The following is a 25,085-nucleotide window of genomic DNA, read 5'->3' as shown; positions in this document are numbered from 1 at the left end:
GTTGAAACAGGAGTTCCTGCCTTTTCTGTCTTTGCTTTAGATATTTCCTGATTGTTTTGTTAGTGACAGACACTTTGACACTGTTAAAAAAAAAAAACGCTGATTAACACAGCGAGGCATCTCTTGCAGAAGGTCTGTCCACCTGGGTGCTGCTAAATGGTTTGTGGGTGGATATTTTTATGGGCTGGATTAGGGTGGGAATCCCCTCCTCCCCCCAGTTTTTCTCAGTATTGTAAAATCCCATCTTGTCCCTGAAACACAGAGGAAGAAGAGAAGGAGCGTGTGTGATGGAAGCAGCTGCGTTTATAATCAGGTGATAGCTCTTTTAGTTTTCTATTCATGGTTTTAAAAACTGTATTGGGGTTTGGGGGAAATGATTGCTTTTATGTTCAACCCATTGTCATATGGAAATGATTTCTCAGGGAGCCCAAAGTATGTGGTTTTTAAAGTTACCTCAGTTGCTCTTTATTCTAAGCTTTTGGATTTCCAAATTTTTTGTGTGGCAAAATTTGCACTTTTATAAAGTGTCAGTGAGTATTTATTCCTTATTACTTTAAAATAAAGAAGTAGGAAGTAATCCTGGTTTGCATAAATAATGGTCTTTTGTTTCTTTCCACTTTTCACCGTGTGGTGGTCCTGAGTGGTGTGGGTCTGGCTGGGGCTCTCAGCCAGGTGAGGCGACATTAGTTGTCTCTAGAGGTTGAAACACCTCAGCTATAGGAACCATCTGCTGCTGCAGGAAATCACACAATAAGCATTTATTGATGTCCTACTGTATACCAGGCATCCTGCTGGCTGCTCAGGGAACAAATGTAAATAAGACCCACTGCCTGTGACTGAGTTGCCTGCAGGGTTCTTGTTTCTTGAGTCAGTGATTCTAACAGGAGCAATTGTGGGAGGGCTGGCTGGTTGTTTCTCTCAGTGTCTGTGTTTAAGATCAGTTTGCTTAACAAAACTCAGGGCAGTGAACAATCAGGGTTGGCCCTGGCTTTCCACTTGTGAACGTTCAGCAATGTTGCAGGAGCAGTTGAACATGTTTTGTGACCAGGAAACCATGACTGAGCCCCCCTGAGCTATTGTTAGCAGATAACTTTATGGCAAAGTTAGTCTATTATATAAATAAGAATCACAGTTGGGTTATATGGTAATTAAATGATAAATGCTCATGTTCATTCATTCAGCAAATGTTTACTAGAGGCTTCTGGCGCCAGGCTGTGTCGGAGGCTCCCCTGCCGTGTCCTGGCTACAATAGAAGCACATACAGAGGCTGGTGGCACAGGGTGAGCAAACACATAATCTGCCATGTGCAATCTCGGAGGGCTTCAAAGAGGCTGAGTCGAGTGTGAGGGGGATATGGACAAGATGGTTCAGGTAAAGGAGCCAGTTCTCCATTATTGCCACTGCCTACTTGAAGCCCCCAGTTCCTTCTGGGGTGTCCTCAGCTCCCCGTCCTCACCCTTGGTAGATAAGGTATAGAGACAGCCCTTGGCAGCTACACTTTTGTCTGCCTCATCTTGTTCTTGGGTCTTGTTTGTGTACCTTTGTGGCTGCCTCCCTCTCTCCCCCACATACCTGAAGGGTCCTTGAGTCACCTGTTCCTGGGTTCATCATGTTGTAAGTAATGGGAAAGCCAGAGGGGCTGACATCCCAGGACATGAGACTAGAGAAACAGGACAGATGACCCTTCTGTACTTGGGGAGACGTGAGCCTGTCCAGGATTGCTGGGGCAGGAGCGCCTTGAGGCAGCCCCCTCCGAGGTCTGGGGCAGAGCGATAGGTCTGTGCCTCCCCATAACTTCCCCCGACCCTCGGCGCCTGCAGCTGCTCGCTGAGGGTTCGTTGTCTTCAGGGTCAGCTCTAAGGGAAGTTCAGTTTCCAAGGCAAGGAAAAGATGGCATGATTTCTTCTCCGGTTTCTTTCTTTTGCCTGTAAATCCTGTTGAGGTGACTGTAGCGAGTTCAAGGGATTTGGGGGCTGATCAAGGGGAAAGTTACACCATGAGAGGCAGTAGTAACACGCAAACTATTAGACAGTGCTTGGCCAGGGTTGCATGAGACCAGCCGAGGCTTCTCAGCGAAGGAACCACTACTCAGAAGGGGAGGAAGGCAGGGGCCCCCCTGAGCGAGGGGGACTGGAGAAGGCTCCAGTGTCCAGGTGATGTTGCTCAGCAGCAGAGAGCTCGAAGGGCCCCAGCAGCTTAGTGCCTTATAATTATAAGACCCTGTCTTAGCAATGTCAGGTGAGGTTCCACGGGGTGTGTAAAATAGGCTCGATGGCTAAAAATCTGCTTGTTTATGCTATTTTGAAAATAATTGGATGTGTAAAAATTTGAGTTTTGTGCCAGTGGGCTTTTGAGCTAACCAGTCTCAGCCTCCAGTGAAGAAATAACCTACCTAGGGGCCAATGCATGGAGGCCGTCTTTGGCCCATTTATTTAACAGTGACAAATCTTCCTGTTCTACAGTTGAAAGTAAAATGTCTAAAAATGTAAATGATCGGGGAGTAGTAACTCATCGGTGTTAACATATTTCAATCAAAGTTTAAAAATATTTCCAAGTTCCTTCCTTGTTTGACAGGGGATCTGGAAGTCTGGGAAGCATCACTCTGCCCAGCAGGACTGCGGTAGGGGTAGCTGATAGGCAGGAGGAGGAGGCTAGACGGTACAGTAAATTGACACATTTCGGACGGAAGGCATGGAGGTGTAGGAAAAAGACTACATTTGGTCGAGTCCAGGTCACAAAGTGCCATTCCACCACATCTTGCCGCATGATCTCAAGCAAGTTAGCTTTTGGTACTTCAGTGACTACTTGTAGAATGGAGATAGTACCTGTCTTGCAGTTTGCTAGAACTATTGGCTACAACAGAAATAAGGTGCCTAACTGTAGGCTGCCAATAAAAGCCCACCAGAAAATTCTTAAAACTACAAAGTTTCCTTTATTAATCATATTGGTCTCTGTATTTGTTTCCTAGGGCTGCCAGAACAGATTATCACAAACTTAGTGGCTTAAAACAATAGAGGTTTATTCTCTCACAGTTCTGGAGGCCAGAAGTCTGAAATCTGGCAGGGATGTGCTTTTTCTGAAGGCTCCAGGGGAGAATCCTTCCTTGCATCCTTCAGCTTCTGGTGGCTCCAGTCTTCCTTGGCCTGTGTCACTCGAATCTCTGCCTCTGTCTTCACATGGCCTTCTCCTTTGGGTCTGTGTCTTCGCTTCTTCATTCTCTTATAAGGACACTTGTCATTGGATTTAGGGTCCTTCCTGGGTAATCCAGGATAATCTCATCTCAAGATCCTTCATCATATCTGCAGAGATCCTTTTTCACAGGTTTTGAGGTTTAGGCCTTGGACGTATCTTTTGGAGGGATACCATTCAACCCACTATACTTTCTCCATCTGTATCCTGATGACTAGAAAGTGTACCAGAGGCATCCTGCAGCCTGCACTAGGTGTCCAGCTCTAGGGGGAATGATGCTTTTAAACATCAAGGTAGTTCGTTGTTAGAGTATTGTAGAACATTAAAAACGTACAGAGTCGCATAAAGAAACCAGGGGAAAAAATGCACTTGCTTACCAGTACCCATTCTCTCTGGCAGAGTAGGAGAAAGTGGCTTATTTTCGGCTGCTGTCCTGCTTGAACATCTTCATGCCTCCCTGTACTCTTTCAAAGATGCTCTAGCCACAGATGTTCAGTCCTTCCTGTCATGGTTGAGATGTGTCCTGCCCCGCTCCAATTCGTATTTTGAAGTCCTAATCCCCAGTGCCCCAGAATGCGACTGTGTTTTTGGAGATAAGTTCTTTAAAGAAGTAATTAAGTTAAAATGAGGTCGTTGGGGTGGACTCTAATCTAATATGACTAGTGTCTTTATAAGAAAAGATTAGGACACAGGCCATACAGAGGGACGAGCATGTGAAGACACAGGGAGAAGATGGCCGTCAACGTGCTGAGGAGAGCAGCCTCAGAAGAAAGCAGCCCTGCCAACACCTTGATCTCTAGAATCATGAGACAATAAATTTCTGTTGTGTAAGCCACCTGGTCTGTGGTAGTTTGTTTTGTAGCTCAAGCAGACTAATACACCCCTCACACCCAAAAGCCCCACGCGGTTGCCTTTTGGCTCTTAGACACCTCTGAACAAAGGGTTCTGCAGGGCCCGCCTTGGGTGTGAGTAGAATGCCTAGGAACAGGAACAGGTAAACCACCTCTGAGCGTTTCTGTGGGCTACCAAAGCAGTTTCCTTCTAGTTGGCTTTAGAGGAATAAAGCCATCTTTTGTTATACTATTGATTTGGGAAAGATAATCTCATGCAGGGATGCTTTGGGGGTCCTGGGTGGAGCAGCGAGGCAGGAAAGGATTGGTCAGTACATCCTCTTATGAGCTGTGTCCTCCCTTCTCCTAATCTCCCCACCCCGTGCTGTCTTGGCTCCTTTAGGAGGGGAGCAGCTCTTCCCTCTGTGTATCCTCTCCCTTGAGTCTAGAGCAGCATAGGAGGAGCTCTCCGTAAATGTTTGGTGAACGACTATTTGAATTCTGGGCATCCATGAATGTTTTATGCTGCCACTAAATTGCTGGGACAATATTTGGATTGAATTTTGAAATAGAATGCTTTATTTACACAATCACCGTGTACACATTTTCCTGAATTCTGTGTATTTCTGACTATGGTAGCTTTGGTTTCTCAGAAAATCAGTGTCAATTTTTTTCAATTTCTACTCAGGTCTCAGCAATACTTGTTGCTGTCCCTCCTGCTGAGAGTGATATAAAAAGAACTATATAGTGATAGCTAGTGTTTATGTACTTACTATACTAGAGGTAGGTACTGTTATTGTCCCCCTTTGATGCATGGGAAAACTGAGCTTTAGAGAGGTCAAGTAACTTGTTAAGTAATAAGTGGAGCTGGAACTCCTCAAACCAGGGCTGTCTGACTTGAGAGCCCCTCCGGATTTTGAGCACCCTCAGTATTATCTGAAAAGTATACAAGGCAGTCCAGATAGGAATTTATAATCAAAGTATAATGGTACTTGGCCTCCTTAAAGGTGTTGCTGTGCTGATGATTGAACCAAATATGTTATCAAGAATGTGCTGGTCTTCCCCTCTTGTGTAGAAAACTTCTCTACTAGACAGAGACCCTTATGGGACTGAATTTCCTCCACCAAGCATAGTGCTTATTGAAAGAATGATAACCCAGTAGCATCATTTTGCAGAGAATAGCCACTATGCTTTATTATTATTACCAATATTCAATTAAAGTATTATGTGTATGATTTTCTACCAAGATTTCTTCTTTGTGACATTTTCCCACAGTTTGAGTGGAGTTTTATTTTATTTTAGTAGTTAAAAATAAAACAATTCCCAAGTGTTAAGAAATGAAAAACGTTTTTTTTCTTCCCATGAGTCATGGTTGACAATAATGTCATTTAAAAGTTAGATTGTAGAGCCATTTTAACACCCGTAAATTACAGGGTTTATTTTGTGAGCTGGAGTGTTAAGACTTGTAAGATCCTGTCTTATCTGTTAGAGTTTATTAACGTAATTATGTGTACAAAACAGTAAATTTCCCAACTTCAAAAAGTATTTTATTTATTGGATCTATTGTGCAAACAGATGTTGTTTTTTAAATAATGTATCTAAAAAATTTATAAAAGATGGGTACTTCGTGCTGGATATAACAAGTGCGGTAGCACAGATTTTTATTTACAGGTATAAAACAAGTGGATTAAAAAGTTAAATTACTCTTTTTATGTTTTACAGTCATTGAGAGAATGACGTGGAACAATAATTGTCATGCACCAAATCTGTATAGCTTCCACGACAGCCAATAGATATTATATTTGTGAGTTTTTCATTGTGTTTTGGGAAATTCTCATAGTGGGATTAGGAGAACTTTGGTTCATCCACTCCTGTTCCAGAACTTCTAGGCACTACTTATCCTTTCCTTTCTTAATCCCCCTTTGAAGAATAGACACGTGCATGGGCTTGAGTGTAAATGTACTTTCCCGTGGGAGAAGCCAAAAATGGCACATGGGAAAACTGAAATCCTCTCATTTTTCAAAGGACAAAGAGTTGTGAATGCTTCCCCCTTTTCAGAAATCAGTTTTGTTTTGAGTTAGAAGTAGCATAATGTCAGGTTTTCAGCTTAATAATTGGTAATACTAGGGTATTTTGATAACTTTAGTGTAGAGTCCGAAGTAGACTGTTTCAAGCTAAAACAGGTAGAGTGTATGTTTAAGAGTCTGTGTGAAAATGCTATGATAAAGAATTTTCCCCCTTAAATAGCTTTATTGAGGACAATTGACATACATTAAACTACACATACTTAAATGTAAAATATGCTAACCTTTGACATCTGTAAAACCATCACCACTTTCAACGTAATGAACATATCCATCACCGCAAAAAGTCTCCTTGTACCCTTTTGTAATCCATCCCTCTTGTTCCTTCCTCATCCCTAGGTATTCACAGATCTGCTTTCTGTTTCTATAAATTAGTTTTTATAAAAATGCAGTCATACATTACAAACTTTTTTGGTCTAGCTTCTTTCATTCAGCATAATTATTTTGAGATTCATTCATGTTGTTGTATATATAAATAGTTCATTCCTTTTTATTGATGAGAAACATTTGATTATATGGATATACTATAATTTATCAGTCAGTCAGTTAGTCAATTCACTTGGACATTTGGTTTGTTTCCAGTTTTTGGTTATTACAGATAAAGTTGCCGTGAATATTGGTGTATAGGCTTTTGTATGGATGCATGTTTTAATTTCTCTTGGGTAAATATCTAGCAGTAGAATAGTTGGGTTGTATGGTTGGTGAATGTTTACTTTTTAAGAAGCTGCCAGGCTATTTTCCAAGGTGGTTGTACTATTTTACAGGATAGTTGAGCATCTTTTCATGTACTGCCTTTTGTATATCCTTTTTGTGAAGTGTTTGTTCAAATCTTTTGTCTATTTTTATTGTTGTCTTCTTATTATTGAGTTTTGAAAGTTCTTTATATATCTGGATACAATTCCTTTATCAGATATATGATTTGAAAACCTTAAATCACTGAAATAAAATATATATAGTTCAGCGGCATTAAGTACATTCACATTGTCTTTTCTTTTGGTGAGGAAGATTGGCCCTGAGCTAACATCTGTTGCCAAGTCTTCCTCTTTTTGCTTGAGGAAGATTATTGCTGAGCTAACATCTGTGCTAATCTTCCTTTTGTGTGTGGGATGCCACCACAGCCTGGCTTGTTGAGTGGTGTGTAGGTCCACGCCCAGGATCTGAACCTGTGAACCCTGGGCCACCAAAGTGGAGTGTGTGAACTTAGCCACTACGCCACTGGGTCAGTCCCTGTCTTCTTTTTTTAATACTATAGTTCAAGGTCATAAAAAGCCCATCAGAGTGTGAGCTCTTAGAGGACAGGAACTGAATCTCATTCTCAGCTGCTTTCTAGAGTGTGTATTATACTTGGCACATAGTAGGTCCCCAACAAATATTTGTTGAGTGGACAAAATGTTTGTTTTCATGTTTGTAGTTGTTTCAGTGTTAGTTAGAATTTAACAAAGACCAAAAAACAGTGGCTTATAAAGGATGAAGTTAAGTTCCCTCTTGCATGCTAGTCCAAATGTAAACAGCTCAGGCTTGGTTGGTGACTCTACCATTTTGGGACCCAGGCTCCTTCTGTCTTGTTTTCTGCCATATTCCACATGAGCTTTCTTCTTTTAGTTTTGGATAAGTATCCAGCTTCTGCTAACTTGTCTATATTCTGGTTATCAGGAAGGGGAGATGGTGAGGGGATGGTATACTCATTCTCATTTAAGTGTATGACTTTAAAGTTGCATGCATCACTTCTGCCTACATTCCGTTAGCCAGAACCTAGTTGTGTAGCCACATGCACTGCAGGAGAGGCTGAGAAATGTAGTTTTTGGCTGGGTGGCCATAAGCCACTAACACTTCTATTATTATATTGAACGGGGACTGTAGATATTGGGGTGAAGGAGACAATCAGCAATCTCTGACAGTGTTCTTTCATATTTTGTGTTATGTTACAGTTAATAGTTTAATTGGAATTGAAGATGTTTACTGCTAATATTAAATATGCTCACTTAAAACTGAGAGGTTGAGAGTTATGACAACGTGTAAGGTTCATAATTGATGTTATTGAATTTGATCTTTCTTGAGCACTTAAAACACAAGTCTTGAGTGAACGTGTACGTGAGAATTGACATGCAAATTGTGAAGCTGAGGCAGAAGACAGAAACAGATTCAGGAACTCACCTTAATAGTATTCTACTTCATTCTTTAGGAAATGGGTTGACAGAGTTTTGGAGCAGTGTGGGAATGCCAGATTAGGGTCATGGAAAGATAATCTGTCGCCTCTCCATTGATTGTTGGATGAAATCCAAACACATTAATATGGTTTACAAGGACCCATCTTCGTGTTTCACCTAAATTCCTGGCATCTACCATTATCACCTATGTTCTGGTGACACTGAATAAGGGACAGTTCTTTTACTGTTCCTTATTATTATGTATCTCCATATCCTCTAGCAACTCTCCTTGCCGTTTGTATTATCTTTTTAAAATAGAAATTTGGAGGTGAAGAAAGGGAGAGAAAGGGCCCATAAATTGGAGGAGTGAGCCTACTTAGATCCACCTGTCTATCTGTCTCTGCCATTCATTGAGTGCTCAGGTCCTCCAGGAAGTGTACAAGGTGCTTCTCAGCTGTCATCCCTCATCATCCTCACAGCACCTCATAAGGGGTATGTCATTGTCCATATTTTGTAAACGAGTAACTAAGGCAGAAGGTAAATGACTTACTCAAGGTTGCAACATTCAGAAACTTGCCAGGACCCGGAATGTTGGCTGACTTTTGAGCCTGGGTTTTTTCCACCACATCTTATTCTTGTCTTTGAGAGGAGCGTCTGCTCTTGGGTTTAAGATGAAGGATAGTAATCTCCGTGAGCTTCTAAGTCAGGTCTGAGTTACACCTGCTGGGTGTGTGCCACCTGAGAGCTTTTACTTTGATTACTTGTGAGATGACCCATCCACTGACTATTTACTCCTTTTGGGGGAAACTGGGAAAGAGGGGAGGAAGAAATTTGGAGTACAGTTTCAAGCAGCTGGAATAAATTCGTCCTTGACTCCTGAAAGCTTGTTAATCTTTATAATCTCTTTTTTAGTGCTGCTATTTTGGGTAGAGGCATGGGATAGCAAACGAATGCTTCAGGGTGTGAACTGAACAGTATTAAAAATGTGTGTTTCCCTCATCCTGAGGATCTTCCATTAATCCACTAGATGGAGCACATGGTTTGGATATATTTCGTGATTAGAAGTTGGAAGGAAAGATGTGGTCTTCACATTGGAGCCATGTTGCAGACCCCCTGAACTTGGCCAGGCATTTTGATTTGCAGGGTTTTTTTCTCTATAAACTTTTCTTTTACTTACTCAGTACTTCTGTGTGTAAGGTTCTTTGGGGGCCTGACTGAGAAGCATCATGGTAGAGTAGAGAGAGTTCTAATCTGGAAGCCTCTGTTTTTGGTCATGTCATCTTTAAACATCTTTGAGCCTCAGTGTTCTCACTTGTAATGTTGCTCTACCAGGTGATACATAAGATGTAACTTATTCATGTTAAGTATGTTGGGCCTTTTGTGTCATCTCTTCAGGTCACCGGTGTGACCAAAGACACACTAGCTTCCATTTTGCCTGACTGAAATTGCGCTCACAGCCAATGCCTATAAAGTGGAGAACCATCAAATTGCAGGACCTGAAGGGACCTTTGATGTCATTTAGTTCAGTTGCTACTGCAGTGCTTCCGTCACTTGCTGCGTGAGCGCGCCCTGGGGCCAGGAGTTTCATTTCCTCCTAAAAGCCTCTTCTATTTTAGGGCAACACTGATGAGTAGAGAATTCTTACGTGTTGATCTGGTTGTCCCTTCTAGAGCAGCAGAGATCTTGTAATCCAATCTGTCTTCTATATTCAGATTTTCTGTTTTAGAACCAAGAGGGAATATTTCTCTTTGCCTTTTCTACTACTGGGCCTGGCTGAATGAAATGATCTCTAAGAATAAAAAGTATCATCAAAACGTTTCTCAGTCGTTAGATCTCACCCGATGGATAGGAAAGTGGCCATATATATTTAAATCTGTTATCTGTGCTCATATATATTAAAACATCGTATGGGGTAAAATTTTCAGCTTTTATAGAAAGGAACTATTCTTTCACAGTTGTTGACACATTTGTTCCTAAAAGCCAATGATATCTTAGACTACTGGAATCCACTATTAATGTTTAATGAAGTAAAGTTAAAACTTTCATTTTTAGGCAGCTTTGAACTTTTTATGGGAATGTATAATTTCACCATTGATAATTTCTGTTAATTTTTGATTAACTAGATATCTGCTGAATAAAGACTTTCACATAGGCTAACATTCTTGTTGGTTGCCAAGTACAAAAACGTTTGTGATATTTGGAAGCAGATTCTTCAGAATTTCTTTAAAATTATGCAGGTTTGGTATCCTCAATGGGAAAGCAACAAAACACCAAGCCCACTTTAATTTATAGCATATAAATTAATAAATTTATAGCACTTCCCCTTTTGGTTGATGAAAAGCATCTGGGCCCCAGTCTTTTCTTTCCCAAATAAAGGAGTTTCAGGGTTTCTTATATTTGAATGGATTTTGGAATCAGTTTTGACATAGTATGTAATCTCCATTGTATCTGCATTGGCACTGAGATAACAGATTAAATATATATGGCCATCTTCTTATCCATTGGGTGAAAACTAAAAACTGAGAAACTTTCTTGGACTGAGGCCATTTAGTGTAAGGGTGTAGCTTGATCTTCTGGTGACCTCCAGCCAGTGACCTACATTGGTGCCTCTGATGGGTTAAAAGAAGGAAATTCATCCTTAGTTTTTCCCAGGAAATACTGCATCATCAAGATATTTTCTTTGGTCACATAATAGGTGTAATCTAGTTATTGGTTATTATGAAATTAAGAAGCATGTCTTCCCAGAAGTGGCCTTGAGTTTGTTCATTTGTGAAAATTGGAGGATTCTAATCTTTCCCTCTCAACAGAGGTGTGGTTGGAGTGTCCTAAGCAGGTAACTGTGACATGAGCCCTTGAATTCCTTGTGGTTCTCATGAGGAACAGTAGGAATAATTCTTCACCTTTCGTTGGAAGTGGGAATTTATGTTCTGAGTGGAACATGAAGCAGACCCTTCAAATGGAGACTTTACATTGGCTATGCATCAATCACCTTTGTGCTTTTAAAAGTTTTGGGGGGGCGTCTAGGATAATACAAATGACATCTGGCCACTTTCTGAGCATCTTCTTTGATGCTCTTTGGCTCTGGGATGTGTACCTCCCCTTTCAGTTCATGAAAAGGACCTAGCCTTAGGTTTCCCAAAAAGGGGCTAGATCTCTTTTAAGGAACTAATACAACTAAATAAAGCACTGGAAGTTCATGTTCTCCTTCAGAATCTTAAATGTATAAATACTTTATAATTTTTAATTCTTCCTTGTATAATCATTGTTATTGTTAATGGGACTTGTGACATGCTGGAAAGAGCAAGGACTTAGGAGCCAGGGAGCACTGGTTCATATCCCACATACCAGCTGTGTGACTTTGGTCAAGTTTGTTTACTTCTCTGAGTCTTGGTCTTGTCATCTGTAATGGGAGAGTAATACAGGTGATCCATGTCTCACGGCCCAGTTAATTCCTGGATAACATTTGAAGAGATATCTGTTAAACTCAGCTTGTATTTCTCTTAGGTACAATATTTCAAAATGGGATTCTATTTAGAAAATAATTTTATACCATAAAAACACCAAAGATTATTATTATTATTTATTTATTTATTTTTTTTGGTGAGGAAGATTGGCCCTGAGCTAACATCTGTGCTAGTCTTCCTCTGTTTTATGTGGGATGCCTCCACAGCATGGCTTGTTGAGTGGTGTGTAGGTCTGTGCCTGGGATCTGAACCTGTGAACTCCGGGCTGCTGAAGCATAGTGCATGAACTTAACTACTACGCCACTGGGCCAGCCCCCAAAGATTATTTTTAAAAAGTTATAATAATAAATACTTGCTTTTTAAAACATTAATTATGAAAAACAGGATATTTATTATACAATCTATATTATCAATATATTCCTTTTTGAGATATTTTACATGAAATTTTTGGGAAAAGTCTTCTTAAAATATGAATGCACTGAACTTTGGGCTCAAGAATAGTTCTTTTCTCTGTAGTGAAGCACAGACATTTTTCATGATGTAGGCATCAACAAATAAGTTCAAAATCTGAGCCATTTATTTTAAAAAAAGAATTTACCTTATCTGAATAGTCTAGTGGAGGGAGTGTCTCCATCTTTAGAGATCCCTTGCTTTTACATTGTAATGCTATCTGAACTCAAGTTTAAGTTGTTTTCAAGGTCAAGCACAATGTCAGAGATGTATGTGATATATTTAGTTGTATTTGATGCCTATGGTCAGTCTTTGCTGTTTTGTAATGAGGCATCATCATTCTGTCTTCCTTAGCAATGTCACTGTCACTGCTAAGAGGCATTCAAAAAAAAAAAATTTGTCCACACACAAATGTTTCATTTTACTTACCAGTACATTGTGGTTTCTCACCATGATTTATGTCATTTCCCTATGACACTAGATTTTCTTCAGATATTTTTCCTAGACTTTTGTTTCATAGCTTCATTGAGGTATAATTTACATACTCTAAAATACACTCTAAATTTTAAATGTACAATTCAATGAGTTTTAGTAAATTTCCAGATTTGTGCAGTCATCACCATAATCTAATTTTAGAACATTTCTGTCACTTGCAAAAGAAATCTTGTGCCCATTTGCAGTCACTCTCAGCTCCAGGCAACTACTAATCTCCTTTTTGTCTCTATAGATTTACCTTTTCTGAACATTTCATATAAATGAAATCATTCAGTATGTGGCCTTTGTGTCTGACTCCTTTCACTTAGCTTAATTTTTTAATATCTTTTTTAAAAGTGAGATATAATTGACATATAACATTAATGTTTTAGGTGTACAATAGCTTAATATTTTTGAGGTTCATCCCTGCTTTAGCACGTATCAGGACTTCATTCCTTTTTATTGCTAAATACTATTCCACTCTGTTATCTGTATAAAACACGTTTTGTTTATCCATTCACCAGTTGATGGACATTTGAGTTGTTTCTGCTTTTTGGCTGTCATAACTAATGTTGCTATGAACATTTGTATACAAGTCCCTGTGTGGACATGTATTTCATTTTTCTTGGGTGGAATTGCTAGGTTATATGGTAACTCTTTATTTAACGTTTTTAGATACTGTTAAACTGTTCCCCAAAGTGGTCCTACCTGCAATGTATGAGGGTTCCACCTACTCCACATTCTTGGCAATACTCAGTATGGCCAGTCTTTTTAAATTTTAGGCATCCTGGGGCTGGCCCAGTGGCACAGCAGTTAAGTTCGCACACTCTGCTTTGGTGGCCCAGGGTTTGCTGGCTTGGATTCTAGGCGTGGACCTGCATACTGCTCACTAAGCCATGCTGTGGAGGCATCCCACATACAAAAACTAGAGGAAGATGGGCACAGATGTTAGCTCAGGGCCAAATCTTCCTCAGCAAAAAGAGGAGGATTGGCAGTGGATGTTAGCTCAGGGCTAATCTTTCTCAAATAAATAAATAAATAAATAAATAAATTTTAGTCATCCTAATAGATACGTAGTGGGATGTCATTGTAGTTTTAATTTGCGTTTCTGTAATGACTAATGATGTTGAGCATCTTTTTCTGTGCTTCTTGGCCATTCTCATATCTTCTTTGGTGATCTTAGTCTTTTAAAACTGCTTAGTACCTGGTGTAGTATAACAGAGAGAGTCCAGCCAGGAAATAGAAATCATGCCAGTTATTTTAACAGAGAGAATTATATATAAAGAACTGTTGTTAGGTATAACAATTAGGAACTGAAAAGGTGAAGGAGAACACTATTGTAGGTAGTAAGAGAGAGAGAGGTAGTGACTTCGGGAAGCAGCCACCAGCCTTGGGGCCCGGGAGACTGAGGGATGAGCCTGTGTTATTAAATCTTAGAAGCTAAGAGGAGGGGCCCAGAATCTCCTGAGGAGTGGGTGCCTGGTGGCTGGTGATGGTGTTCTTGAGAGGGAGGGCATGAGGATGGTTCTCTAAGTGCTGGAAAAATGGCAAACCTGATTCAGCTGCTGCACTGGAAAGAACTGCTGCTGCCAGAGGGAGGAAGTTTAGCTGGGTGACATGAAGAACCAAAGCCAGCAGGAAGTAGGCACCAGGGAGCAAGCTTCTCCTGCCCCAGCTTGCAGTCTCTCTCTAGTGCCCCCTGGTGGTAAGCCTAACAGGGAACCTACGGGTGAAAGGGGTTTTCAGAGAGCCAGCCCTAGCATCCCAGAGCTGAGTATGGAAGGGTGGGGTTGGAGCTGGGAGATAATAGCTTCATAACAAAGGGTAGCACAGGCTACCCTTTGACTACTCAGCATGCAGACCCAGCCTTCTATACATATTTGAACTTCCATACTACAAAAATGACTCTGTTTCAGCCTAACAGGATGTAGATATCCTTCACACAAATGAAGATGTTCTCACTGGCTTCTAAAAACAAAGAGTCACAAAGTCTCATTAGTTATTGTATCCATCTCAGAGAGTCACATTATTCTGGGTTTTGTTAATTAAAAATCCTTTGTTAAATCCTTAAGGGGCAGTCCCACGTAAATATGTGTTACCCAAAGTCTAAATTGTAAAGTTAAGTTTCAACAAGACTTGTATAAAATAATACAAGAGAAAGGGGGAGAAGAGAAGAAATTGGTACCCCCTCCCCCAAGCAGGAAGGAAGTATGCATAGCTCCCGCAGTGCTCATTTCTCTAGCTGGCCATTTGGCAGTAGTTGATAATTATATCTTTATTCTCCTATTATTCCATATTTCCTTTGCCCCTAGCCAGGACCTCAGCTGATTACAGTTCTTCACCTGAAAGTCTGAATTCTCAGTGGATTGGCCTTTCTTTGGATTGCTGTGGTTTTCCGTGACCGTTTACTGTTGGAGATAGAAGCACTAAGAGATGCTCCGAAGAATTAATCCTGGCTTCCAGCCATAGTCCTTTCTGACCCTTTGGGAGGTAGCAACCCGTTTTCCTCTTACCCCTGCTAGTGGAATATCCTCCTCATTTGCCCTTGGTTCAGTGTTTTGAGGAGCCCCCAATGGCCAGGTGGCAGTCTCACCTTCCGAATCATTGTACAATTGTTTCTCTTTAATGGAGAGCCTCCCATTTTAATTTATTTTAATAGAGAGTACAATTGTTGTCTCCCTTCCCTTTAAAACCAGGACCTTCATACCAGCAGGGATGGAGTGTGTTGTTAGGGTAATAGTGAGAGTGGCCGCTCCTATTCTATCCCTTGATTCCTAGGTGAGTGTCTTCCCACTGGGGCAGAGAGCTGATTCAAAGCATATCCTGCACTGTGAGAGATGGAACGCCATCCTTTCAGACTATTGTTTACAACTGTTGTCTTCAGTAGGCCATTCCATTCTTCTATTGGGCCAGCTGCTCGGTAGATAATGGGATATATCGTGAGACTGGTGAATTGCAAGTACTGAGGGATACTGCTTAAGAACTGGTATGTGTGGTGTTTTTCACACTGCAGGCCAGGAGCCATAGTGGTCCTGAAAACACTGTAGTGGACTGTGACCAATGTCCTCTCTCCCTTCTTCCCTTCCTTCCTTTCTTTTCTCCCTTCCAATGAACTAGAATAGACTAGAGAACCTGGAATAGAAAATTATAGGATAATTTTTATACTATATTTTATAGTATACAACATATTTTATAGTATACAATATGTTTTATAATATAGTTAAATATATAATATATAATATAAATATATAATTATAATAAAATATAAAATGTTTTATACTATAAAATATGTTGTAAGGGTACATTTTTTGGGGAATAGTCTTATACACATTTACTGTATCATGATTTAAAATTCATTCTTTAGTATAATTCATAGTGACAGTTCTTTGAAAGCCTACTCGTCTAAGGAGACATTTGAACTTGTGGGTTACTTATCTCCAACCTCCCTGTGATTTATCAGTCTCCCTCCCCTGATGTCAGCGTTGATTGCAATCCTTCAGTGGTCCTATGCAGAGGATGGGTTTCTGTGGAAATCCTTTACTTGTAACAAGATCAAAAGATGGAAATCATGAGTGAGATCACCTGTAAGACTTAACTTTTAGAGTTGTTCAGAGGATTAAATGAGACCATGTGACTGAATCATGTGCTCAGCGTATGGCATGTAGCAGGAATCATGCTCCTGTAACATACTCTGCAAAAGATGTGCCCAGCACTATTTATATGCTGTTTTCTTTAAATTTTACATTAAAATTTACGTTTAAAATTTAAATCTCCTGCATTGTCCGGGTGACTAGAATGACCTAAAGAGCCAGTTTTGTGATTTGAGTAAAATTTCAGATCCCCTGTTAATAATCTCTTTCTATCCCTCCTCTGACTTTTTCTCCAAATGGTATTTTTTTTCTTGGATCTTGAGAGCCTTGTGGTTAAAGCAGAGATGAAAATTTTGTGGGAAACTATCTGCAGAATAAATTTCTTTGTATGAATTGAGATAGATGGCTTGGCCCTCAGGCGCAGACCTTGCCTAACAAAATGAATGAGCCAAAGTTATTGACCAGACGAAAGGTTTCCATTAAGTGCTCTGTAAATTTAAAGCAGAATAGCTTTAACTGGCCCTTGTTGAAGAAATCATCTTACCATTCTCTTCTGTACTCTCTTTCACGTATAAAGTGCCAGGAGCACTTTTGGGAATTCACTGTGTTGGAGGTAGTGATATGTTTTGGGGAGATAACTATGTTGAGGATAGAGTGCCTTCAACAGAAACTCAGCTTTTTATAGGTGTACCCTGATATGTCCTATTTGTTTTTTTAAAAACAGCTTTATGAAGATGCGATTCACATACTATACAATTCACCCATTTAAAGTGTGCAATCTAGTGGTTTTCAGTATATTCACAATTGTACAACCATCATATAATTAATTCTAGAACGGTTTTATCTCCAAAAGAAACCTTGTACCCCTTAGCTGTCGCTGCCCAATTTTACCCTACCCAGCCCCATAGCTCTAGGCAACCACTAATTCACTGTATATCTCTATATATTTGCTTATTCTGGACATTTTATATCAACAACATCATACAATATGTGGTCCTATGTGACTGGCTTCTTTCACTAAGCATAATATTTTCAAGGTTCATCTATGATGTAGCATGTATCATTCCTTTTTTATGGTTGAATAATATTCCATCGTGTAGACATTTTGTTTATCCATTCTTCAGTTGAAGGACATATGGGTTATTTCCACTTTTTGTCTCCTCTATTTTGAGAGACTCTGGTCATCTCTGGAAGATGACCACCCTCAGTTCTGGGGAGCCCAGTTGGTTGCTTCCACTCCATTTACTTGTCTCTTGCTGAGTGTGCCAGGTGTTCAGAGCACCCCACAGGGACTGGTTGCCTTCCTGATATTCTAGCACCAACATGGAGACACCTGTGTAACTTGGTGTTCTCTACTTTTGAGAATGATTAAATACCATTGTTAGCAGCAGACCTGACTCCAATATTTTATGTGAGCATGACTTTAGAGATACATTTTTAGCAAAATTAATTTGTTTCACCACAGCGGTACAGACAGAATTAGTGCAGACTGGTGCTCTCTCAAGGGTCTAAAACTCCTGTGTGTACTGCTGTCCTCCAGGCCCACCACTCTTTCTAAGGTTTGTTCAGCGAGGAACCCCTTTCCCAGCTCTCGAATGCACACCTTGGGGGCAGCCCCAGCCACCTCATGTTACATGGTTAGTGTATTCCTGAGAAGGGGGCCAAAGCAACATTCAAAAGTTCTTAAGTTCATTAAGCAAGGTGGCTGTTTTGAGTAATGCAGTGAATCCTTTCTGAAGTATAAAACAGTAGCTACTTAACATGTTTTTTTAGCAATTTCTTGGTTGAGTTCTCTCCTGTTGTCTTATTTGAATTTGCCAGCCTTATGGGGTGAGCAGAGTGGATGTTCTCCTCTTCCCCTCTCCCATTTTTAATAACAGCTTTATTGAGGTATAACTCACTGTTGGGGCCATTCTGCAGAAACAGGATGGACCCCCACCCAAAACTTGCTTTGAATGTTGAGACTAATGACAGCACATACACACCCACACACCCAAAGGGTGTGAACAGTTTATTGCTCACTTAATGAAGCCCTCTGGGAGAGCAGGGCAGGTCCCAAGGAGGTTCTAAAATGGCTTGAAAAAGCAGGGAAAAGAGACTGGCTTGGGATTTTTATAGTGGTTAGGGGGTGGCACTGGGGTGAGGGTTCTTGCGACTGGTTTGAATTTCCCACTGGCACCAAAGGAGGGAGGCACCTGGAACTTCCTTTCATCTTGCCCAGCTGTAAGGCAGAGGGGTAGAAATAGGAGTGAGACTTAAAAACTGTCAGCACTAAAACATCAAAAGTGGAGTCAGACTCTATTACATTCATGTACCATAAAATTCACATTTTTTAAGTATTCAATCCACCAGTGGTTTTTGCTATATTTACAGACTATGTATTGTGTATAGATAGTGTATTATGTTAGAAACACTGCCTAATTTCTGAACATTTTCATTACTCCTAAAAGGAATTTCATTACCCATTAGCAGTCCCCCCTACACACACCCCATCTTCCCTGTAGCCCCTGGTAACTGCTAATCTACTTTCTATCTCTGTGGATTTGCCTGTTGTGGACATTTCATTTAAATAAGAGTATATAATGTGAGTTTTTTTTGTGACTGGCTTCTTTTACTCAGCGTGATGTTTTTCAGGTTCAGTATGGATTGTGGCATGTATTGGTACTTCATTCCTTTTTACGGCTGAATAATAACTCCATTCTGTGGATATACCATGCTACTTTGTCACATTAAAAGATGATTGGGGGGGAAAAAAGATGATTGATTTGGATCATCCAAGGGTGAGGCAGTGATGGGAGAGTCAGGTATCATTATTAGCAGGAGAGGAAGACATGGGCCTGGACCTCAAAAGGGAGTCAAGCATGGACATCCAGTCTTGGGCGTTGCATAAATTAGAGGTGACATTTAAAGATGTGAGAGTTAATGGGATCTCCAATTTGAAATATGTACTCTGTAGGTGGCTGAACTGATTGCTAATAGATACCATCCATCTATTCATGTCCTCTGATGAAATTCAAGCTAATTATTACTTTAGACTAACCCAAGATCATTCTAATGCACAAAAAAGTCAGTGAAACAAAAGCTTCTATTAGCACGATACTCATTTTTTGGACTTGTTGAATCCTTTGCTCTAAATATTTTTTGTTGTTTTTCTTGGCCACTAATTTTGTTGGTTGGAAAATGATTAATATTTAAAATTCATACAGTTGCTTCAATGCTTATTAGTGCATCTCTAGAAAACATTTTTCCTCTGAATGATTGTTAGGAAATTGTTCTATTCTCTCCCATTGTTTTAAATATTAACTTAGAGTTTTTAAGGTAAATCAAATAGAATATACCAGCAACTTCAAATTTGCTTGGTTATCATTTATAATCCTTTGTAAAGTTCAAACATAATCTTTCATATCTCAAATAATATTCCTTGGCTTCTGCACAAGATGTCTAAAATAGGTAATAATAATAAATTGTTTAAATTTCTAGGTACTATCTTTATTTATATTCAATGAACTATTACTTTTTAAATTGTTTCCCTTGCAGTACAGAAGTTAGGTTAATTGGTGAATTTTCTGAATTCTCAAAACAGACAATTTAACCTATGTGTATAAGTGTTTCATAGTCTCCAGTATTCAGTTTCTGTGTAGATGAGTTTCTATGTTATTAATCTGCCGGCATTTTGATGTCACATGAAGACTTAGGTCTTCCCATGTCAGGATTTGGGTGTAATCTTGCACACTATAGCTCTATTTTAACACAATTACCATTCTGATTCAGAACACTCTAGACCACATATAATTATTCTGTTTTTTCATGTGGCCAGTGTCTCTACTCCTTTGATCTTCTGTGACTATTAGATTTTTGCATAAAAATCCAGGAGATAGACAAAGCCTAGATTTTTGCTTATCTATGGGCATAATAGGCAAACTGGCAATAGAAAACAGAAATTTGGGGATTATGTGACTGTGTGGTGTTCTCTAAAGATCTGCTTTTTTAACATTACACAGCTTTCTGTTACCAACCTGCAGTTGCTCAATCTTTCTAATTCACTCAAACTTTGAAAACTATAGATAGAAAATGAAAACCATCTGCTGCCTTGTGAAATAAAGAATAATATCAGTACAGATCATAAAAGAGCAGTCACCTTCTTCTAGATGCCTGTTGTGGGTCGGAGGTGTTTCCCTGTGTGTTCATTATGGTCTTCTGACATTTTTTAGAAGGAGAATGGCTAGAGTCAACTTAGTATTATATCAAGGACAAGCTTCTCTATTAGCAATCCCCAAAGATACACATAAGGTAGTATAGTGTTCACTCAGTTCGGTTTGCAATGGAAGGATCTGGATTACTAATGCACCAAAAATAATAACCATATTGACTGTGGGACTTCATTGTGTATTTAGCATTTCATACTGGAGTGCTGCTTCAGAAGCTATGTGTTCAGCCTGACAGGTAACCCTTTATCCATGTTCTCATTTGCATCTTTGGGTACCATAGATGGGAGAATCCTGTTAAGCAGTGAAAACTTGCTAACCTTCTCTCTAGCAAAGAGTGAAAGTGGGCAGAAGTCAAGATTGACACAGCAATTTTGTGTTCCCTTGTGGTTTGCTGTCAGCAAGCTGTTACCCACACATGCAAAAGGTTGTTTGAAGTGGCTTACACATGTTTCCATAGCAGCAGTCATCTTAGTGATTTCTCTCGTTTTTGGACTTTTTTTTCTTTTGCTTCTCTGTTCCTCGCTGATGCAGGATTAAACAAACAGCATATTTAGGTCAAGGAAAGAGATGTTTGCTAATATAGATGCTAGGCTAAGCATTCTGGGAGAATGATTTTTGCAGCAGATGAACATTCTTTGTGCCTTCCAGCAGCATCTGCAGCAGGGTGGCTGTCTGGCACTGTCTTTTTCATTTTGGGCAGGTTCTGGGATTCAGAACAATCCCAAGCAAATCACAGGAGCCGGCAGTTTTTCAGTAACCGCATGTAAATCCTCTGCTTATTTGTTCTTTGGTATTAACAATGAAGCAATCTCCTGGAAAAATGATACTTCGAAGGTTTTGGTGCATCTGAGGTGTGTCATCTTCTTTTTGCACCACCCCTCCTGTTTTACACTTGGAGCCTGGATTTTTTTGTCAGACTGTTGGGCAGGAGCGGATTCTAGTACGACAGCTTGGAGCTTCCCTTCTGTTCCGGTGCCGGCAACTGCCTGTCATGAAGATGGTACAGTGGGAGCCTGCTCTGAAGAGCCAAGGAAGATGATGTGGCAATGGAGTAGAGATTGCTAGAAATCTGAACATCCACACCTTGGGGATGGGTTGCACTACTAGTGTGATTCTGTTTAAAGGCATCCGCACTGTTTTTGAAAGAAACTGTGCTTATATGTGCAAACAGCAAGGAGAGAATAATGCCCTTGAATATACAGCATACAATTGGACAAAAGAAGATTCAGAACTATTGATCGCCTCCTGTCTGGTAAATGCTACCTTGCTTAATTAACAAGTAGTTTGATGGTATTAGAATAAACTAGTCTTTACTTGAAAAGCAAATATATTGACTTCAGTATGCTTATATATGTGTAGTCTGTGTGTATAAATGAGTAATTAGGGGCCTTAAGTTTAAATTACAAGGTGCCTGTTTATATGTATGAGAATGCCGTGTATTAATCAAAGCTGAATACATACAGAAAGAGAAGCTGGAGTAAGATATTTGATTGCTGAATGGTTTTCTAAGTTAGCTTTATGAGCTTGCATGTTCTTGGTCTAGTCCTAGAAATAATACTTGGCAAAGTGTGTATTTACGGTATTAGATAGTGAATCCCCTACCAGTGATAGTCAATTATCCCGTCCTTTTACATCCTAGTCTTTTACTTGGTTTGATTTTTCTTACTAATGGCTTGTGGTCAGTCCTTTTTGATTCAGGGGATTTAAAGGGAGCAAGAAAGAAAACTGTAATGGGTATGAGAAATATTTATAGTTTTATTATTTCAAATCCAACTATAATGTTTTTGGGTGAAGGCTCTTGAGAAAAGGAAGCTTAGTTTGACATGACACTTCTGTGTTCTTTCCTCCCTTCACAATGCACGAGGAGGTGTCAAGTCACAGATGGGTGTGCCTCTCCATGGCCTGCTCACAAATACCAGGCTCATGAAAAAGCCGCATATTGGTCCTCTCCTCCCACGGGATGCCCTGCCATTTTCCCTTCTGTTCTTATCACAGTTTTTGTCAAAATGAGTGAGAATAATACTTACGTGAGTTTCTGTGTGTGAGTCTGGCCAGCAGCCAGTCAGTATGGTGAGGACGAGGTGTGTGGAAGCCCTGAAACCCTTTCTGGGATGGTAGCGTTAGGCTGCCATCTGAGACCCAGAGGGAATGCTGGTGTGCCATATGCACCCTGGGATCAGATCAGGTTGCCCCAGTCTTGCAGGAGCCCCAAGAGAGAATGCCTTTTGTGGAGGGGCTTATGTGACATTAGCTCTCAGATCCTTGAGAGGAAGAAAGGAGAGCATCATTTGAGCATCAGATGCATTTTGGAAGGCAGTGCTGTGTGTGGGTATGGAATTTAAGTGGTGCTGTATTAACTATTAAATATTTTAAACTCTAATGTCTTTTGGAATAGACTTTTGAGAATAACTGGTATCAGAGATTATAAGGACTAGCTCATTACAGCATCTGTCCCATTAGTGTAATCCATAACCCTGACAGCCCTAGGACTACCTGGCCAGTAATGGCAATGCCTCTCCAAGGCTACAAGCTTCTGCCCCCTCAGGCTACGCTGACCTGTCTTTGGTTACCCCACCTTTGAGAGACTCTGCTTGTTTTTCTTTTTATTTTATTGCAGGAGGGAATAATAGTCTGCCAGGGCCTCTGTCTGCACTCTGGATTTTGAAACACTGCTCCTGTGCATTGGGTCAGATGTTCTCTGTACACCGCCCTTGCCCGCTCTAGCAGACTGAGAAAGATGACATGACTGTGCTTGCATGTGGCTGACGTGCAGCGGGTGGAAAGATGTACCCTCTCACTCTGAACTGGTCTTCCTGCTTCTGTCCTTGACCCTAGGTCCTCTTCTCCACGCAGCAGTGATCCTTTGCAAAGGAAAGTCAGACCGTCACTTCTCTGCTTAGTTAAATCCAAAATCCTTACAGTGGCCTCCAGGTCTATCCCCAGCAGGCCCACTGCTTGCTACTTCCTCCTCCCCACTCCTGTTTACTTCTCACTCTTTCCTCATCCCTCCTTTCCCTCGAGCCTCTCAGGCTGCCTTACTCTTCTCTCCTCCTGGAAATCTCTACCTAGGTGTTTACCTGGTTCATTCCTGCCTCCTGCAGGGCTTTACTCAGATTTCCCCTTCTCGGTGAGGCTTCTAAGACCACGAGTGCAATCTTCCAGCACACCCTTCTCTGATTCCCTGCCATAGTTTCTTCATAATATTTATCTTCACCTGACGTACTGTTAGTCAGAATAATAGCATAAGTATAGTAACAGTAATTAGTCATAAGTATTACTTATAGTACTTACAACGAGAATAAGATTTATGATGGCAGGGATTTTTGTCTCTTTTATTCACTGCTCTGTCCAAAAGCTCGAACAATACCTGATTTGTAGTAAGTGCTCAGTTAATGAGTAAATTCTGGTGAAATGGCTTTATGGTCCTGAACTTGAACTTGGAGAAGCTGTTGAGAAGAGGGGTTATAATCACTTATTCTAAAAGCAAAGTCTTTTTTCAAAATTTTTTGTAGTTTCCCCTAAACAATAACTGGCTCATCTTTAATAATCTCCCCTAGCGTGTTGACCTTTCAGCTCTGTAGAGTTATATTACAACCCTTTTGTTCTGGAGCTACACCAAGAGGTTATGTAGTCCAAGGCAGAATGTTCCATGGGTTTGCTGTGGTCGTGAGTGACAATTGATGGTACTATATTTGGATGTTATCCAGACTAGCCCTGTTGAGACCTGTTCCATGGGACAGGCATTTGGAGATCATTTCACTCTTTGGTTTGAACCAGCCAAATCCTTTCTTAAGGGAGCCCTGCCTGTTGACGCTCCCTTGGGTCACCTCCATAACACTTAAGTTAGTGCTAATTGTTAGCTATTATTATAGTTATTTCTATGTTTTAGTGTTCCCTTTATGAGGAGCTGTGGAATACATTTTTTCTCTTCATACTCTGAATGGTTGTGATTTTCCTGATGAACTACTTTATTTTTATTTTATATACGTTATGATTCATGTGACTGACCTCAGCCACCTCTTCAGTTGACTGTTAAAGGAAAGCTTAGTTCCAAACATGCAACTCAATTCCAATAGGTATATAGGCTTTTTCAAAATGAATTTTTTTGTGTTGCCCTTGACTTTGCTTCTTATTTTCCTGTGTTACTATTTTATCACAGTCTGCTTTTTCTTATCTGCTTATTAAAATACTTTCGAATCTAATTTTCTATGTGTTTATGTAAATCACTTGAAATCCTTTTGGAACAAGGTAGAGTATAAATTAATAAGCTAATAAACTAATGGAGAACTATGTAGTGAAGAAAAAGCCTTTTTACCATCATTAAGTTTGGCTCTGACGTGAAAATCAGATGTCTTGAGTGCAGACTTTAGCTTTGTAAGGCTGCAGCTGTGTGATCTTGTACAGGAAGGTTCCTTTCATACCTGAGTGGCATGAGTCAATCCCATGGTGAGTATTACACTGGGAAATGGGCTTATCTGGCGATTGTGGACTGACTGAATTTGGAGAGTACCACAGTTAGATTTGAGCAAACCAAGTTGGGATAGATTTTATTCTTGAGTATAGATTTTTCCTAAAGTCTCCTTTTTCTGATTAATTGAATGTATTGGTTCAGCTCATTCTGAGTGCTTCTTTGTGCTGGGTGCTGGGCT

The 25,085-nt window shown here is 40.2% G+C and overlaps 1 protein-coding gene across 30 annotated transcripts in view; it reads left to right on the top strand.

Annotated features, from left to right (window-relative positions):
* The window catches only part of DOCK9 (dedicator of cytokinesis 9), a 269,565-nt gene that overhangs the window by 39,763 nt on the left and 204,717 nt on the right, over nucleotides 1-25,085 (top strand). For 24 of the 30 annotated variants that reach the window (XM_070579151.1, XM_070579146.1, XM_070579138.1 and 21 more), the window contains exon 1: nucleotides 21,083-21,688. The exons of the other annotated variants lie outside the window; for them this stretch is intronic. In XM_070579151.1, coding sequence (XP_070435252.1) covers nucleotides 21,527-21,688 — 162 coding nt within the window. In that variant the 5' untranslated portion in view covers nucleotides 21,083-21,526. Of the gene's footprint in view, nucleotides 1-21,082; nucleotides 21,689-25,085 lie in introns of those variants that run through there. 30 annotated transcript variants of the gene reach the window in all.

This window comes from Equus przewalskii, chromosome 16 (genome assembly GCF_037783145.1).
Source record: "Equus przewalskii isolate Varuska chromosome 16, EquPr2, whole genome shotgun sequence".
NCBI lineage: Eukaryota > Metazoa > Chordata > Mammalia > Perissodactyla > Equidae > Equus > Equus przewalskii.
Note: the sequence above shows the minus strand (reverse complement) of the source record. Positions and strands in the feature narration are given on the sequence as shown.